The 16645-nt window shown below is 45.3% G+C and overlaps 1 protein-coding gene across 2 annotated transcripts in view; it reads right to left on the bottom strand.

Moving 5' to 3' along the window:
* Nucleotides 1-14292, bottom strand: part of LOC106583607 (nuclear factor of activated T-cells, cytoplasmic 1) — a 71190-nt gene extending 56898 nt beyond the window's left edge. The window contains exons 1-3 of one of the 2 annotated variants that reach the window (XM_014167982.3): nucleotides 13678-14292; nucleotides 8810-9926; nucleotides 5050-5206 (exon numbers count right to left, since the gene is read on the bottom strand). In XM_014167982.3, the coding sequence (XP_014023457.1) occupies nucleotides 5050-5206; nucleotides 8810-9926; nucleotides 13678-13810 (1407 nt within the window). In that variant the 5' untranslated portion in view covers nucleotides 13811-14292. Of the gene's footprint in view, nucleotides 1-5049; nucleotides 5207-8809; nucleotides 9927-11560; nucleotides 11880-13677 lie in introns of those variants that run through there. The other variant, XM_014167993.3, reaches the window with a different exon arrangement.
* Nucleotides 14293-16645: the final 2353 nt, after the last annotated feature.

The following is a 16645-nucleotide window of genomic DNA, read 5'->3' as shown; positions in this document are numbered from 1 at the left end:
TATAAAAACTCGACTTCACACTTGTCAGTGCTATGCTCAAGCTCTAGAGACAGACCCGGGTTGAAATGTGACAGAGAAAAGATTTGCACATGTTTGTTTAATAAGAAAGTGACTTGCTGGTGAGTAGCAGCACAGTCTGGGCTGTAGGGAGAGTGTGAATATGGGCCTGCGCTGGAACGCTCTCTTTCCCTCTAACTCTTTCTAGCTCACAGAGATTTCATCACCACCTAGAGAAATGTCATGACTCGTAGTCCACGTGGCACATGCAGCGGAGGGGATAGAAGACTGGAGGCAGGAGAGAATTGGAGAGGAGGGAGGAGAGGAAGGCAGCTCAGGTTTTCCCTATTACCACACTCGCTCTCTCAAGTGCTGACAGTCACACGGCGAGACTTCCCTGTACCCAATTCAAACACTCATCCAAGCTGTCTCTTTCCCTCCATACTGTCTGTATTATCATCTTCCTCCAGTGCCTCATAGTCATACACTATTCATATATCAACATGTGACTTTTTAATGGCTTCCCATGTTCCAAATGGCACTTCTTTATACAAGCGACAAAGTGGCTATATTCCTCAAAGTTTGTATCGAAGTGTATGTCCCCAATGTTATGTAATCAAGGGCAACGTTTCAAGTCCTGGCCCATGTCTAGACCAGCAAAGTCCAAATTCCAAATAAAAGAACGACTTGTTACCAAAATGTGTAGGCATTAAGTTTTAGCCAAGGTACAGGGTATTACATTTGGGCAGAGTGATGTGTAAATGGTTTCAGTCTACCCCTGATATAAAGGCTGGCGACCAGTGTTTTGCCTCATAAATCTGGTGGCTTCTGGTCCTCACCTCAAACCAGTGAAAATGCAGTCATTTAGTCCAATTCTTTCCAGTTGCTGTTCAATGGTAATTAGTGGTTGCCCAATATACCAAGGCTGTGAGTAAGGGAAGCCCCTCGGAGACAGAAACACCGTTTCATGGGAACCCTAACTGCTCCTCGGGGCACAGACGAACAGCCATGACTGCCTCTTGTAGAGCAGTACACGGTCGTGTTCACTAGGGACAAAACGAAAATAGAAAAAGGCTCTCGAAATGAAATGAAACAGGGAGGTACGATCAGAACTTTTCCAATAAGAAATGCTCATTTTCATTTCTGTTGCGAAACGGTGTTCGTCATCGAACACAACCCAGGAGTCTGCGCGGAAGAACCAAAGGCATCTTTCATGTTTTAAACACCAGATTTAAAACACAATAAATGACAGTCTCTACGGCGAACATACATTTACTGTAGTTGTTGCCGAAGACATTAAGCAGCCAGCATAGACGTCAAGGTGAAACGGCACATGTTCGACCAGCAGCACATATATGCTAAGGTCCTACATGTCATCCTAAAGGAAAAAGACAAAGGTTGCTGTACTGTACTGTAACACACAGTTCTACCAGATGGTTACGCCAAGCACACGTTAATGGGGATGAGAGACACATTCTGTCGTAGTAAAGCAGGCTCTTCAGGCCCAGTCATTATAATTACAGTATATACGCTATCCATATGTAGTACTTACTACAACACTGTGTGATAGGTCTAACACTCTACAGGTGTTGTCTAACACTGCGTGCCCTGTGCGTGTCTATGTGTTTCCTATGGTTTCCTGTCTCAATGTAAACCTGAATGAAATTTCCGGAGAGGTTTCTACCCCTCAATGCAAATATAATTCCATGTAATTCCACTTTGGCAATCATTCAATTCCATCATAATATTGGTTTCTTTGGAAAAACTCATCCATCATGACGTGGTGGTCTTCGGTGTAAAGGGAGGTAGAAGATTTCTCCTGAGCATGCCTTTGGAAACCATGTTGTAGACGTTGGACATAACTGTGGTGAGAGGAGGGGAGCCTGGTGAATCATCAGGGGGAGAACGGGGAGGGTAGTTGGGGTAGAGCAGAGGACCCTCCATCCCGTTAATGGGCGCTGTGGTCTGCAGCCAGTAAGAAAAGTGGAAAAGTGGCCGCGGGGGTCAGGACGTGGTACATCATCATGAGAAGGGGCTGAGAGGCCTGCCTGTAGCGATCTCCAAAACAAATGATGGAATTTTGGATCGAGGAGCCAGAAAGGAAACCGATGGGGGTGAGGGGTTACGGACAGCAGAGTGCAGACAGTGTACCACATAATCTGGAGGTTTCCATCAGTGTGCGGCTGTGGCAACAGGCTGCAGCTCGGGGCCTCCCCAGATTTACGTCTTCATCCTGCAAGAGGGGCCGGTGGAGAGCGGAATGGTGGAGGAGACGGAGCTAGGAGCTGAGCATGATGTCACTGTTAGAAAGGGAAGTTTCCTAAACAAAGGGGAGCCTGTGTGTTTGGCAGCCGGGATTAGAAAAACACCTCTGTTCATTATGTAGGAGCTACAGGAGGACTTCCGTGATAGAAAATTGAGTGGTCATGGAGACAGAAACTGTAAAGGTAGCAAACATTGTTTTGAGTAACTGTTTTTCAGTCAGGTGTTTGTCAGTCAGTGTTCTTGGGGTCATTGCGTGTGTTGCAACGCTTCATTGACTGATAGGTTAGAGACATCATGTTTTTCACCATGTTATTTTTAAACTGTTGTCCACAGTGATGGGATATGTCACAATCACTCATAGGTGTTGTGCCTATCCAGCCCTGAGCCAAAACCCCAGTGCTGGTGTTTGTGCAGGTTTAGCCAGCATTGGGAATGTTGGTGTGGGAGAGAGTTTTGAGGAATGAGCGGCTCATGAGGAGCAACATCAGCAGTGAAGCGGAGGCCCCCTGGGCCAGGATGGTGGTGGAGGAGGAGGCATTGGATGGGCTCTGGGACTAGTCTCACCTCACCCAACCCCTCCTCCTCTCCCTCCACCGAACCCCAGGGCCACCCGGGCCCTAATCAGCAGGAAGCAGAGTCTCTCTAGGGGTAACACAGCCGAGACCCAGCTGCCTGCCTGCCTGGTGACTCCCTGTGCCCTCCCTCTCTCCCTCTTTCCTCTGCGCCGCTCCCTCCCTCTGCCCTCTCTACACCCTTCCACCGCCTCACTCTCTCTGTCTGCCCTAATAACATCTCTCTCTGCATGTGCTCTCTCTCTCTCCCTCCATCTCCCTCTCTCCCTGTCCTCCCACATCACTAAACACTCACCCATTCTCCATGATTGCACCACCCACCGATCGCCTGCCACTCATTGCTCATAACAGCAGGGCACCCCAGGGACTACAACATGCCCTATCACCCCTATCAGCCTCCCTGGGGACTGCACAGGATGAGTGAAGAAAGAGAGAGAGAGAGAGAGAGAGAGAGAGAGAGAGAGAGAGAGAGAGAGAGAGAGAGAGAGAGAGAGAAAGAGAGAGAAAGAGAGAAAGAGAGAAAGAGAGAGAAAGAGAGAAGAAAGAAAGAAAGAAAGAAAGAAAGAAAGAAAGAAAGAAAGAAAGAGAAAGAGAAAGAGAAAGAAGAGGAGGAGAAAGAGATATGTGCCTCCACATCCTACACACAGGGAAGAGATATGATGAAATCCTGTCTTCATTTTGCTAACGCTGTGTGTGTTTGCGTGTGTATCAAGTATTTACCTGACCTTCTGCATTCATCGTTCTCTGCCAACAAACTTCCAGTCAGAAGCTTATGATTCTTATGACATTTCCCAGAGATTCTAATTCACTCCAAATGTAATATTCGAGATGTTGAATCATTGTTCCATAAAAGTAAAAAATGTGAACAATGTGAGTGGGTGCGAATATGCGCGTCACTAGAGCAGCTGTCATTCTGTTTATCTGAACCATTGCAATATTACCACCATTGGCTGGCACACAGTTGCTAATACCTTATTCAGTACTCTATACTGAAAAAAAATTGACACAAGTGATATTGGCTCCTTCAATTCATCTTTCCTCGATTCCTCACATCCTCTCTCCTTCCCTTCTTCACAAAAGGTATTGGAGTAGAACATCTGAGGGGAGGGATCTTGGACCTTCTCCAATACAGCTGAGAAGGACGGAGGAAAACGGGCCTCGAGAAAAAAGGGCCTCGATGCTTGAGGCTCTCAATGGACATTCATCAGGGTTTATGCAGGCTTTAGTGTGTTGGAGTTTCTTCTCAATTCACTTCACTAAAGTATCTGTGTAGTAAGACAGTAACTGTCCTCACCATTACCATCACCCACCTGGGAAAGGTTTCCCACACGTACACACACAGGATGCTAATTCCCCAATCCTGATTCACTCCTTAGACCCCCTTATAGGCTGACACAGCCTGAGTCACAAAGTGGTATAAACTAAACTAAATCAAGTTCAGTTTCACCTGCCGTAACACTGGACGTTGGTCAAAGTCTCTCAGTGCAACACGGGATGGCAGGGGAGTAGAATGTCAACAGTGCACTTTTATGTCGTTATACGAAGGGTTTTAATGAATGGATGTAATTACTTTCATTTCGAGCGAGAAGCTGAAGCTTGAATGGCGATGTCTATAACGCCTTGTTGGGCGCAACAGCTGTTGTCAGAAGTGAAACTCAGCAGGTTCAGTTGTGTTGAAAAGATCTATTTGAAAAAAAACAGGCTGCAGTGCTAACAACACATGTTGAGTGTTTTGGAGAGAAGTAGGAACCATCAAGTTGGAGAGAAGAGAAGAGGGTTTGCTCAGCCCTTCTCAGAGGCAATGTGCTACGCTATACTTGTATTTGCTTTGCATTTATATATAAGCTATGTGCTGTTATATTTATACACAGTGAATATATAATGACACCCCCCCCCCCCACCCCCCCCTTCCCCCCATACACACACTACTGTCTTAGTAGCCAACCAGGGTCCCCACCTTGAGTAAACCAACATGTCCAAACAGTGTGACGGCCTTAGAGAGAAAGGAGCTCTGTGTTGGGCCGCTGTGGTGAGAGTGACGTGAGCTCTAGAAGCCTTGCCAAGCGCAATACTGAGAGGTGATGGTCCTGCTCCATGCTAATTGTGTCAATATGTGCAACTGCTAGCCACAGTGACCTCTTACTGCAGTACTCTTGGCTTCAAGGGACATTCATAATAGAGAACACACACACACACACGTTATTGAGATAGGTACCTGCACGACCGGATGACCTCCGGACGGAGCTTTGACTGCCCCGCGGCTGCCCTCTGTCTCGTAGTGGGCACGGTGGTGGGACTTGGGCTGCACCTCGATCTGCAGACTGTACGGGCCAGAGCAAGACGGCAGCTGCCAATCCAGGGCGGGCAGGGAGCTATGATGAAGAGAGACCGTGCTTGGTATTTTGTGGAACATATAGATATAATAGAATATGTAATAATATAAATAAGAATCTACAGAATAGCTTGGTCCCAGCTGCATGAGCTGTAGCCAACTTTTCTATACCCATCATGCAATACGTAGACATATATGCTTGGCATGACAATGAACGAAACCAGAAAGGAGTTGGATAAAATACGAACGGACAGGATCACCAGACTACCTACAAACACTCACCCACGCACGCACAAAGATGGATCCGTTTCACTTCAATCCAGGTTTCCCTTGTTAAATAATGTCCTGATCCTTTCCATTTCATCATTGGCTCTGATCTAATCAATTGAAGTCATAGCCTGACGTATGTAATTCCTAAAGCCTGGGCAATAATGGCTCTTATGATGAAAACTAAATGAAACTAAATGAAAGAAGCATGTGGTCTGGATAGTCTGCTGTGTTTTTTTTAAATCTTGCTGTGACAGGTGTCGACAAGTGGACTCTTAGAAAAAAGGGTTCCAAAAAGGTTCTTCAGCTGTCCCCATAGGAGAACCCTTTTTGGTTCCAGGTAAAACCGTTTTTGGTTCCAGGTAGAACAATTTTGGGTTCCATGTAGAACCCTCTCTGGAAAGAGGTCTACCTGGAACCAATAAAGGGTTCTCCTATGGGGACAGCCAAAGACCCCTTTTAGGTTTTAGACAGTAATTGTTTTCCTAAGTGTGTGGAAGGGGCATAGTCATTTCAGCAGCACAATTATACAACTTGCCTAAAGGCTTAATGTAGTGCATTGGTGGTATCAATAATACAAGTAGAGCTACAGTTGAAGTCGGAAGTTTACATACATCTTCGCCAAATACATTTAAACTCAGTTTTTCACAATTCCTGACATTTAATCCTAGTTGTCTTAGGTCAGTTAGGATCACCACTTTATTTTAATAATGTGAAATACCAGAATAACAGCAGAGAGAAGGATTTATTTCAGCTTTGATTTCGTTCATCACATTCCCAGTGGGTCAGAAGTTTACATACATTCAATTAGTATTTGGTAGCATTGCCTTTAAATTGTTTAAATTGGGTGAAACGTTTCGGGTAGCCTTCCACATGCTTCCCACAATAAGTTGGGTGAATTTTGGCCCATTCCTCCTGACAGAGCTGGAATAACTGAGTCAGGTTTGTAGGCCTCCTCGCAAACGCTTTTTCAGTTCTGCCTACACATTTTCTATAGGATTGAGGTCATGGCTTTGTGATGGCCACTCCAATACCTGGACTTTGTTGTCCTTAAGCCATTTTGACACAACTTTGGAAGTATGCTTGGGGTCATTGTCCATTTGGAAGACCCATTTGCGACCAAGCTTTAACTTCCTGACTGATGTCTTGAGATGTTGCTTCAATATATCCACATAATTTTCCTTCCTCATGAGGCCATCTATTTTGTGAAGTGCACTAGTCCCTCCTGCAGAAAAGCACCCCCACAACATGATGCTGCCGCCCCCGTGCTTCACGGTTGGGATGGTGGTCTTCGGCTTGCAAGCCTCCCCATTTTTCCTCCAAACATAATGATGGTCATTATGGCCAAACAGTTCTATTTTTGTTTCATCAGACCAGAGGAAAAAAGTACGATCTTTTTCCCCATGTGCAAACCGTAGTCTGGCTTTTTTATGGCGGTTTTGGAGCAGTGGCTTCTTCCTTGCTGAGCGGCCTTTCAGGTTATGTCGATATAGAACTGGTTTTACTGTGGAAATAGATACTTTTGTACCTGTTTCCTCCAGCATCTTCACAAGGTCCTTTGCTGTTGTTCTGGGATTGATTTGCACTTTTCGCACCAAAGTACATTCATCTCTAGGAGACAGAATGCATCTCCTTCCTGAGCGATATGACTGCTGCGTGGTCCTATGGTGTTTATACTTGCGTACTATTGTTTTTACAAATGAACGTGGTACCTTCACGCATTTGGCAATTACTCCCAAGGATGAACCAGACTTGTGGAGGTCTACACTTTTTTTTCTGAGGTCTTGGCTGATTTCTTCTGATTTTCCCATGATGTCAAGCAAAGAGGCACTGAGTTTGAAGGTAGGTCTTGAAATACATCCACAGGTACACCTCCAATTGACTCAAATGATGTAAATTAGCCTATCAGAAGCTTCTAAAGTGATGACATCATTTTCTGGAATTTTCCAAGCTGTTTAAAGGCACAGTCAACTTAGTGTATGTAAACGTCTGACCCACTGGAATTGTGTTACAGTGAAATATAAGTGAAATAATCTATCTGTAAAGAATTGTTGGAAAAATGACTTGTGTCATGCACAAAGTAGATGTCCTAACCGACTTGCCAAAACTATAGTTTGTTAACAATACATTTGTGGAGTGGTTGAAAAATGAGTTTTAATGACTCCAACCTAAATGTTTGTAAACTTCTGACTTCAACTGTATCATCAAAAATCATTGAATCCCACATAGTCCTTTATTTTTAAATAAACAACTCACCAAGTAACCAGACAACTGTCTGACACACCCGAAAGACCATGGTATCTCAGAAAGTGTCACAGCTGGCCACTCATAATATCATTGTTCAGATGTCGCGAGGGAATTAGGCCTATCTTCCCATGTGAAGACCGCAGAGATATTGAACCAAAACAAACATTTGCGAGACAATATTTCACTGCACCGGATGCCTGTGAAGCATAAAACCTCTGACATAAAGGCTGGCCATGAAAAGCAATCTCTGGCATCCTCTTGGAACTTTCAGGGTGTTTGTTGACCCAAAACTAACTGATTTCCCCCCTCTCAGGCTTTATCTGTGCTGGCTGAACATTACATCATGTTTAGTGGCCAAAGAGGAGGGGGGGCACATGACAGCATGGGGAAGCCGGTTGTGTGATTACCCCACCAACTGCTTCCTTGAGCAGGCTTGTCACCATCACTTCCCGTCTCTGCATTATCTTAATCAAACATTTGATTTCCAACAGGAAAGTGTGCCAGGGCAGGAAAGAGAAAACAGGGAAAGGGTCGCCGTGAACTGAAAAGGTTGCCTTGTTAAGAATGGAGTCTGTGTGTGTGTGTGTTTATGTCTATGTGTGTGTATTGTTTGTGTGGGGGTTTCCATGGAAACAGGGAACATGTGCTACACTACTCCTCCCTGCGAAATATGATTTATGAAATGTTTTGTATCTTCAAAGGGAAGCCCTCTTGGAAGCGATACAGCGACTACGTTTCGACTGCTGCCTTTCGCTGCGGTCTTCGAAGACAAAAACTATTTGGCACTTGCGATAAATAAACAAGTGTAATTTTGGAAAAAGACAACACAAAATCTGGGATGGCAAAATAGCGGTGCAAGAGGAGGAACTGTTTTCCGTGTGGGAAAATAAAGGACTAGACCTTGGGTTGGATATTAGTCCATAAATCTTTTGAAATAAGTCAACACCTCCATGAGCTTCATTGTATTTTTCAAAGCCTAATAACACTTAACAATACTGCCTTATGTTCTAAGTGACTTCCCTGCCAACGTCAAAATGTGTTTGTTTTAAACTGCTGATAATAAATTATTATACAATACAATTAATTGACCCAAGACTTCCCAGTCCAGCAGAATTTCATTTCCACCTACCTGAGGTAGGGCTTTGGCTTGGACCAGGAGTAGGATTGCTGGGGCACGTCTAGGAAGCCCCCACAGTAGCTCTCCTTCTTGAAAGGCAGGCGGGAGATGTAGTCCTCCTGGAGGAGCTCGCTCCCAGGGCCCATCTCCTCTCCTCCCGGCTCCCTCTTCAGGCTCATCGTGGGGCTGTGGTCTAGGTTGGTTTTGCGGGCCTTGACGGGGATGCCCTCGCCCATGTCGACCACTCCGTCGGTGGTGAGGGCGTTGATGGCCGCCACGATGGCAGAGTTGGTGTACTGGTTGGTGTTGGCCAGCCAGCTGTCGTCTGTGACGCTGACCCTGGGCGAGCCGCGCGGGGAAGGCGTGGACGACTGGTTGGGCGAGTAGGTTGGCTGTCTGTAGGTAGTGCTGTTGAAGCTGTATTTCCTCTTCCCCACGCCAACGCCGCCACCTCCTCCACTGCAAGCCGGGGAGTTGGGCCTGGAGCTTCCACAGGGCCCCTGCCCCGCCCAGCCCTCCTCGGCTTGGGCCCCGATCTGGGGGGAGGTGGATGGCGAGTGGCGGGGGGAGGTCGAGGGGGGGCCGAGAGGAGCGTGTGGGCAGGAGAGGAGAGAGGACGAGCCTTTCGGAGAGACGCAAGGAGACTGCCATGGCGAGTTCTGGGGTGAGTTGTCATAGTTGTAAAAGCCGGACTCGTAGGACGACGCATCCGAGTTGCAGCTACGTGATGACACGCTGCTGGCCGGGCTGAGGCAACTGGGGTCGCGGTAGCCATCGGCATTTGGCAGCGTCAGGGTCACAATGGAGTTGACCCCCCGCTTGTGGTGGACGATGTGGTCCATGGTGCTGCTCTCCTCCACCTCCTCCTCAGGGTACTGGTGGTAGGCTGTGATCTCGATGCGAGGACTCTCCAGGGCCGGAGCCCCGTTAGGCCTCAGGCCGTGGGACATGTAGTAGCCCTGGACTGGGTTGTGGTTGTTGTGATCGTGGAGACCGTAGCCTGTCTGGTGGCAGGAGGACACAGAGATAATGGGGCTGGACTGCATCGTGTGGTACTGGGTGGCCAGACAGGGGTTTCCCATGCCCAGTGGCAGGGACAGGCTGACGTTTGGAGTGTAGCTATATGCATCTGGAAAATACAAACACACGAGGGCATTGTAAATATTGGCCACCATATAAACATTTGTTTTTACAAAGTTGATGCTTTGTAAAATGCACCTTTTCTCACTTCTAAATCCAAGACATCAACAGTATTTTTCATGGAGTTTTGGTAACAATTTACTTTAGGTCACATATGTATTCATAAAGCCTTTATAAAAGCTATATTACAGGTCATAAAACATAGCAGGCTAGCAGATACCAATAGACTTCCAGTCATTGTGCTAGTTAGCATTAGCTCTCAAAACTACCTGTAACTTCTTTCATACTGGACACAGAGACATACAAATGGTATCCACGAGTTCATCTGACTTTGGGGGAGTAGATAACGGGCTGCATTGCCAAAAATCCCAAATGATCCTTTAAACCCTATGTCTATTGAACTGATCAAGGTCCAATGGAATGTGTGAGATATCAGCAGATTGTTAACAGTTCATCTGGAGCTGTGCAGAGATCCATGGTTTGCTCTCTAGACTATAGGACCTCCTCCAGCAAAGCAGTGGCGGGTACTTTATTTGATTGATCGCTTCACTCACTGAGTGAATTAGGGCTCGCCCATGTTGAACGCTAACAGCACTCTGCTTTGCTCTGAGCTCGTGATTAAGTCAGAGAGTTTACAGCTGCTGAGGCATCGCACACATACAGAATACATGCTCAGGCACAAATGGTTGGACACACATTCACACACACACAGACATGCATACTGCACACATAAACACAAATACATACAGTACATACACACATTATCTGCCACACACACACACACACAACACAGAAACAGGACAACAGCAGCAGCACTTAGTGAGCAAACCTCCCCTTCTGTTATGATTTTCCATAAGAAAGATCTTCATGCCCCTAACATTTACTTGAACAACTTACACAATTGTTCCAATATAATGCTTTCTGTTTGATAAGGGTCATTTTACTATCTCAAATGAAAACCAACCAAATGCTGTGCAGTGTACTCGAGTAGGGCAATCCCCTTCCAGCTTGGGTGCTATATTCGTTAACCGCAACTCTACGCAAACAGCACATCACATGAAATGATGAGCCTGTCATGCACCACAGAATACGTGGGTAGACTGTCTAAAATTAGTTCATGACAGACTATTTCCAGAAACAGTGGCAGGTCAAATTCTAATTGTATCTAGCAGGTCATAAAGTTCTTTTTTTTTGCTCAATGAAGCAATTAACAGTAGTATGAAACTTTATATGCACACAAACTAATATTAGAGCACATTAAGGGCACTAACAAAGCTTGCAATTATAAGGGAAGCAAACATAACTACATTATTCGATTTTCTCATATCTGAAATCATAATAAATGACAAGCCTAAATGCCACTATGTAAATTATTCTGCTAAGCAAAATACAAAACGTGTATTGTCCTATCCTTATTATGGAAGCCTATGTAGCCTAAGTAGCCTTTGTATTATTAATTACACACCGAAAACATGAACAAAATAAGATGAAAATAATCACACCAGGCTCAACTGCATAATGTACAACATACACACAGAGCAAAAGAAATCCCCCAAACAGTTTGAGCAACCACAAGTTCAGGAAGACACACCAACCCCCATCCAGAGATCTGTCACCACCCACCTCTGTCAGGCCTGTGGCCACACTCTCCCCCTTGGCTGTACTCAAACAAAAAGTTGAAGTCAAACTCTGGTTCTTCACGAAGGGAGCTCATCTTTGCCTCAGCTTAAGGGTGATGAGAACAGCCTCCAACACATCAGCTCTAACGATTGTCTGTGTATGTCTGTCTCTGTCGGTCTGTTTTGTCTTCTCCTTTTCTCTTTCGAGATGCTGATCTTTTCTGGTGCTCGTTCCTGACAGACCCTCCACTAGTGCTGAGGATGAAGATCTCTTTCTCACTCCACCTAATGTGACTTAGAGGGGTGAAACACACCAACTGACTACAGGGCTGACTGCAATATGATTTTCCCTCTTCCGTGTGTGTGTGTGTGTGTGTGTGTGTGTGTGTGTGTGTGTGTGTGTGTGTGTGTGTGTGTGTGTGTGTGTGTGTGTGTGTGTGTGTGTGTGTGTGTGTGTGTGTGTGTGGTGCGTGTGGCGCACACTATGCTTCAGCACACTCTCTGTTTCTAACACATGAGCTACATCCACCCACACACATCGGGACTTTCACTCAATTGTGTTATCTCTGCAGATTTTGAGCTTTGCATTTCTGGGTTACATCTGCTGAATGCTGAACTAACAGTGACAGATAACAAATTGGGGGTGAGAGCTCTATGGAGTTACGATATCTCAAATCCAAGAAAAACAATCACTGACGCTCTGTTTCGGTGACTTGCTTTCAGGAATTGTTTATGACAGTGAGTAATCACATCTGCAAATTCATGGTAATATTAATATTAACACTGTATACACATTTGCAGTTTAAAGTGACTCACATGGCATGCTTTTCTCTCTCGTCACCATATTCCAAACTGTTCTAACTCTGATTTTGTTATTAACATCCATAAATCCTTTTTCCCAGCACATGGGACCAAGTCAATTTGCATGTCTCTAAATATAATCTGGTTTCATCCACACAGATGGTGGGGCTCTGCTTGGCGAGGACAGAGTGAACCTCGGGAAGAGCTAGGTGGACGCAGACAGTCATCTGTAGAAAATCAGGGGCTTAGTGGCTTGCAGTCAGTTATCACAAGCATCTTTTTGTTGTGGCTAAGCCACCGTAGAGACAGGGGTTGTGTGCGTGTAGGCATGATGGTACAGGCTACCATACTGGGTCACAGAGAAAGGAGCCTGACTGTGTGTCTGCAATACTGCAGTTGTCAGCAGACTGGTGAAGCAGAGTGGTTATGCATATACACCAGCCAAGCAAGCTACACACACACACACACACACACACACACACACACACACACACACACACACACACACACACACACACACACACACACCCCCCCCCCCCCCCCGACGCACATGTGTCTGCTATTCATTATGAGTCTGACGAGGGACTGAAATGAATAATAACACAGCCCCCACCAGTCCACGTCTCAAAACCTCAAAGGCAAATTAAATCCCCAAACCACAAAAAAAAAGTCCATGACATCAGCACTGGAATACTTCTGTAGCCTAGGCTACTTCATGAATGAAGTGGCAAGGCAAATAGAGCACTGTCAGTGAGTTGGATGGTCCAGGTATGTGTGCATGCATGATGTGATGTAGTTTGTCAAGGTTGAAAAGCACAACCATGAAAACATACATAAATAGTTTCAATCAACATGGTCAAATAAATGCATTAAAATGTGGGCTGTGAATGACTGATTATTGACAATGAGGGCATTTTGAAACCTGGAGGGGAAAAAAATACAAATTAGTGTATCCTACTAAAAACAGCGTTCCTTGCACTCAAATGTTGCCTACACGTTGCTATAAAAGTGTCACTCGCTCACGTCGGGCTCTGGTTATCATATGGATGCCGCTCACCGTGTCAGGTATTGCGCGGCTAGGAGACTCCTGTACTGAAAACACCGACACCTATTGGTAGCTGAAGAAACCTTCCCAAACCGTTGCAACTATTGTAGTGTATAAATTGATAATAATAAGCATGATTTCATTTATAGCAACTGACGATTTGAGAATCGTTAAAGTAAACATGACACAAGCAAGCACTGCAGTCAGATAATAACTTTTGAACATTGCCACGTCAAATTAACGGATAATATAGGCTACACAGTAAAGCCGGTTACCTTCTTCTGCAGACTTCATCTCGGTAGCGAGAGAGGTGAGAAACTGCAATCCTCTTTCCTTTCCCAAAGCCGCTGGGAGGACTGGACCAAAGTTGAATTTGGAGCTGAGTCTCAAACAGCTGGTATCCTGCATTCAACTAGCGATTGGTCTACTTTTGTGGTTGTGAAGGTTGGCAATAATATCACAGGCAGTACCATATGAGAACTGCGAAAAAGAACGAACTATTTTAGACTGTAGAAGTGTGCATTAATCAAAAGAAAAAGAAACGCATTATTTGTCAATAAAGAAAGTAAACTCGAATGCTGATTTGAGATTCATTCAAACACTTTCATCCATGTGACAGCACTCCAATAGAAACTGAAATGGAAAAGAGAGTAGAGTATGCGATCGGCTTATCTTCACAGCACTTCTCACACACTCGGGGTTGGTCTGATGGTTAGATGAGTTTTGCTGTCGTTTCGTTGTGCTTAAGCCTAATTAAGATTTCCAGAGAGTCCCGGTAGCTGTGACACAGGGCTTGTCAGAAGGGGCTGGCTCCATCCCCTTTAAAGCTGGAAAACACCTCCTGTTCAGCGCGCCGCCCCTCTAGGAATGACGTTACCGCTGCCCACTAGCTCCTTTCTGGAAGACTGGCGATGCTTGATGGAGTCCGCCAAGGGATTCCATTGTTGTAGACGTGGGAGGGAGTCGGGAGATGCTTTGGAAATCCTCGACTCTTTATTTGGGGCTTTCACTGCTCACCTTTCAGGTCAGTTTGGGTAGTTTTGAATGCAGATAACTTAGTTCAGGAGTATTCTACCTGAGGTATGTTGTTATGAATATCGCTAGCAACAACAGAATAAAGACATTTTTATTACATACCTACAGTAGAAAATAGGATAATATCTTCTTTCAAACTTTTTATTTCTCAACTACTAATATTGAGGAAATAGCCTGGGTCGCTTGCTGCTGGTAAAGCTTTCTTGACTTGGACATACATTTTTGCCAACTTACCTTTGTTTAACCAACTAAACAGCTGCTCTTAGAGAAAATGTGTTTGGAGTGACCTTTCTAGCTAATTGGCTATGTTAGTTTACACTTCCTCTTCCAATTATAATGTTGGGAGGTCAAATTAATGAAAAACAATCAACTAAACCTATTTATTTTAAAATCTTGATTACTTCTCCTTTCCATTATCATTTACCTGATGATAAGACAAGATGTGAATTAAAACAAAAAATGATGGGCCTCCTGAGTGGGGCAACGGTCTAAGGTGTCACTACAGGCGTCACTACAGACACCGGTTCAATACCCGCTGCAACCGGGAGACTTATGAGGTGGCGCACAATTGGCCCAGTGTCGTTCGGATTAGGGGAGGGTTTGGCCGGCTGGGATTTCCTTGTCCCATCGCACTCTAGCGACTCCTTGTGGATGCCGGGTGCATGCACGCTGACATTCGTGTGGCTGGCTGGCGGCTTAAGCGGGCAGTGTGTCAAGAAGCAGTGTGGCTTGGCGGGGTCGTGTTTCGGAGGACGCATGGCTCTCAACCGAGTCCGTACGGGAGTTGCAGCGATGGGACAAGACTGTAACTACCAATTGGATATCATGAAAAAGGGGTTAACATTTTTTTTAAAACATATAAATAATAATACAAAAAAATTCTAGCGTATGATGTGGATCCAGGAGTCCCTGGGCAAGAAAAGTTTGAAGACCCCTGGCCTAGTTCATAAATAACTTGAACATCCATAGCCACAGTTACTAGTGTATGACCTCATTAGAATTGTATTACAACATAAAAGCCAGGTGAGTGCAAAAGTATTGACCTGGGTAAAAAATAAAAATATACTCACTCCACAAATACCAAAACATATACATTACAGAGGTCTTGAAATTGTACTGAATATAAATGTTGGTCCCATGTTAGATATAAGTGTTGGTGCCATGTTAGATGTTTTTCCATAAAACTAAAAGCTTATTTCTCAAAAATGTTGTGCACAAATTTGTTTTCATCCCTGTTAGTGAGCATTTCTGCTTTGCCAAGATAATCCATCCACCTGACAGGTGTGACATATCAAGAAGCTGATTAAACCACATCATCATTACACAGGTGCACCTTGTGCTGGGGACAATAAAAGGCCACTCTAAAATGTGCAGTTTTGTAACACAACGCAATGCCACAGATGTCTCAAGTTTTGAGGGAGCCTGCAATTGGCATGCTGAGTGCAGGAATGTCCACCAGAGCTGTTTCCAGAGAATTTAATGTTCATTTCTCTACCATACGCCACCTCCAACATTGTTTTAAAGAATTTGGCAGTACGTCCAGCCGACCTCACAACCGCAAACCACGTGTAACCACACCAGCTCAGGACCTTCACATCCGGCTTCTTCACCTGAGGGATTGTCTGAGACCAGCCACCCGGACTGCTGATGAAACTGTGGGTTTACACAGCAGAAGAATTTCTGCACAAACTGTCAGAAACCGTATCAGGGAAGCTCATCTGCGTGCTCGTCGTCCTCACCAGGGTCTTGACCTGACTGCAGTTTGGCGTCGTAACTGACTTCAGTCGGCAAATGCTCACCTTCGATCGCTACTGGCACACTGGAGAAGTGTGCTCTTCATGGATGAATCCGGTTTTGAACTGCACCGGGCAGATGACAGACAGCGTGTATGGCATTGTGTGGGCGAGCGGTTTGCTGATGTCAATGTTGTGAACAGAGTGCCCCATGGTGGTGGTGGGGTTATGGTATGGGTAGGCGTAAGCTACGGACAACAAACACAATTGCCTTTTACCGATAGCAATTTTAATCCACAGTGATACCATGACGAGATCCTGAGGCCCATTGTTGTGCCATTCATCCCCCGCCATCACCTCATGTTTCAGAATGATAATGCACAGCCCCATGTTGCAAGGATCTGTGCACAATTCCTGGAAGCTGAAAATGTCACAGTTTTTCCACCGCCTGCATACTCACCAGACATGTCACCTT

The sequence above is a fragment of the Salmo salar genome, chromosome 02 (genome assembly GCF_965601325.2).
Source record: "Salmo salar chromosome 02, fSalSal1, whole genome shotgun sequence".
Lineage (NCBI taxonomy): Eukaryota > Metazoa > Chordata > Actinopteri > Salmoniformes > Salmonidae > Salmo > Salmo salar.
Note: the sequence above shows the minus strand (reverse complement) of the source record. Positions and strands in the feature narration are given on the sequence as shown.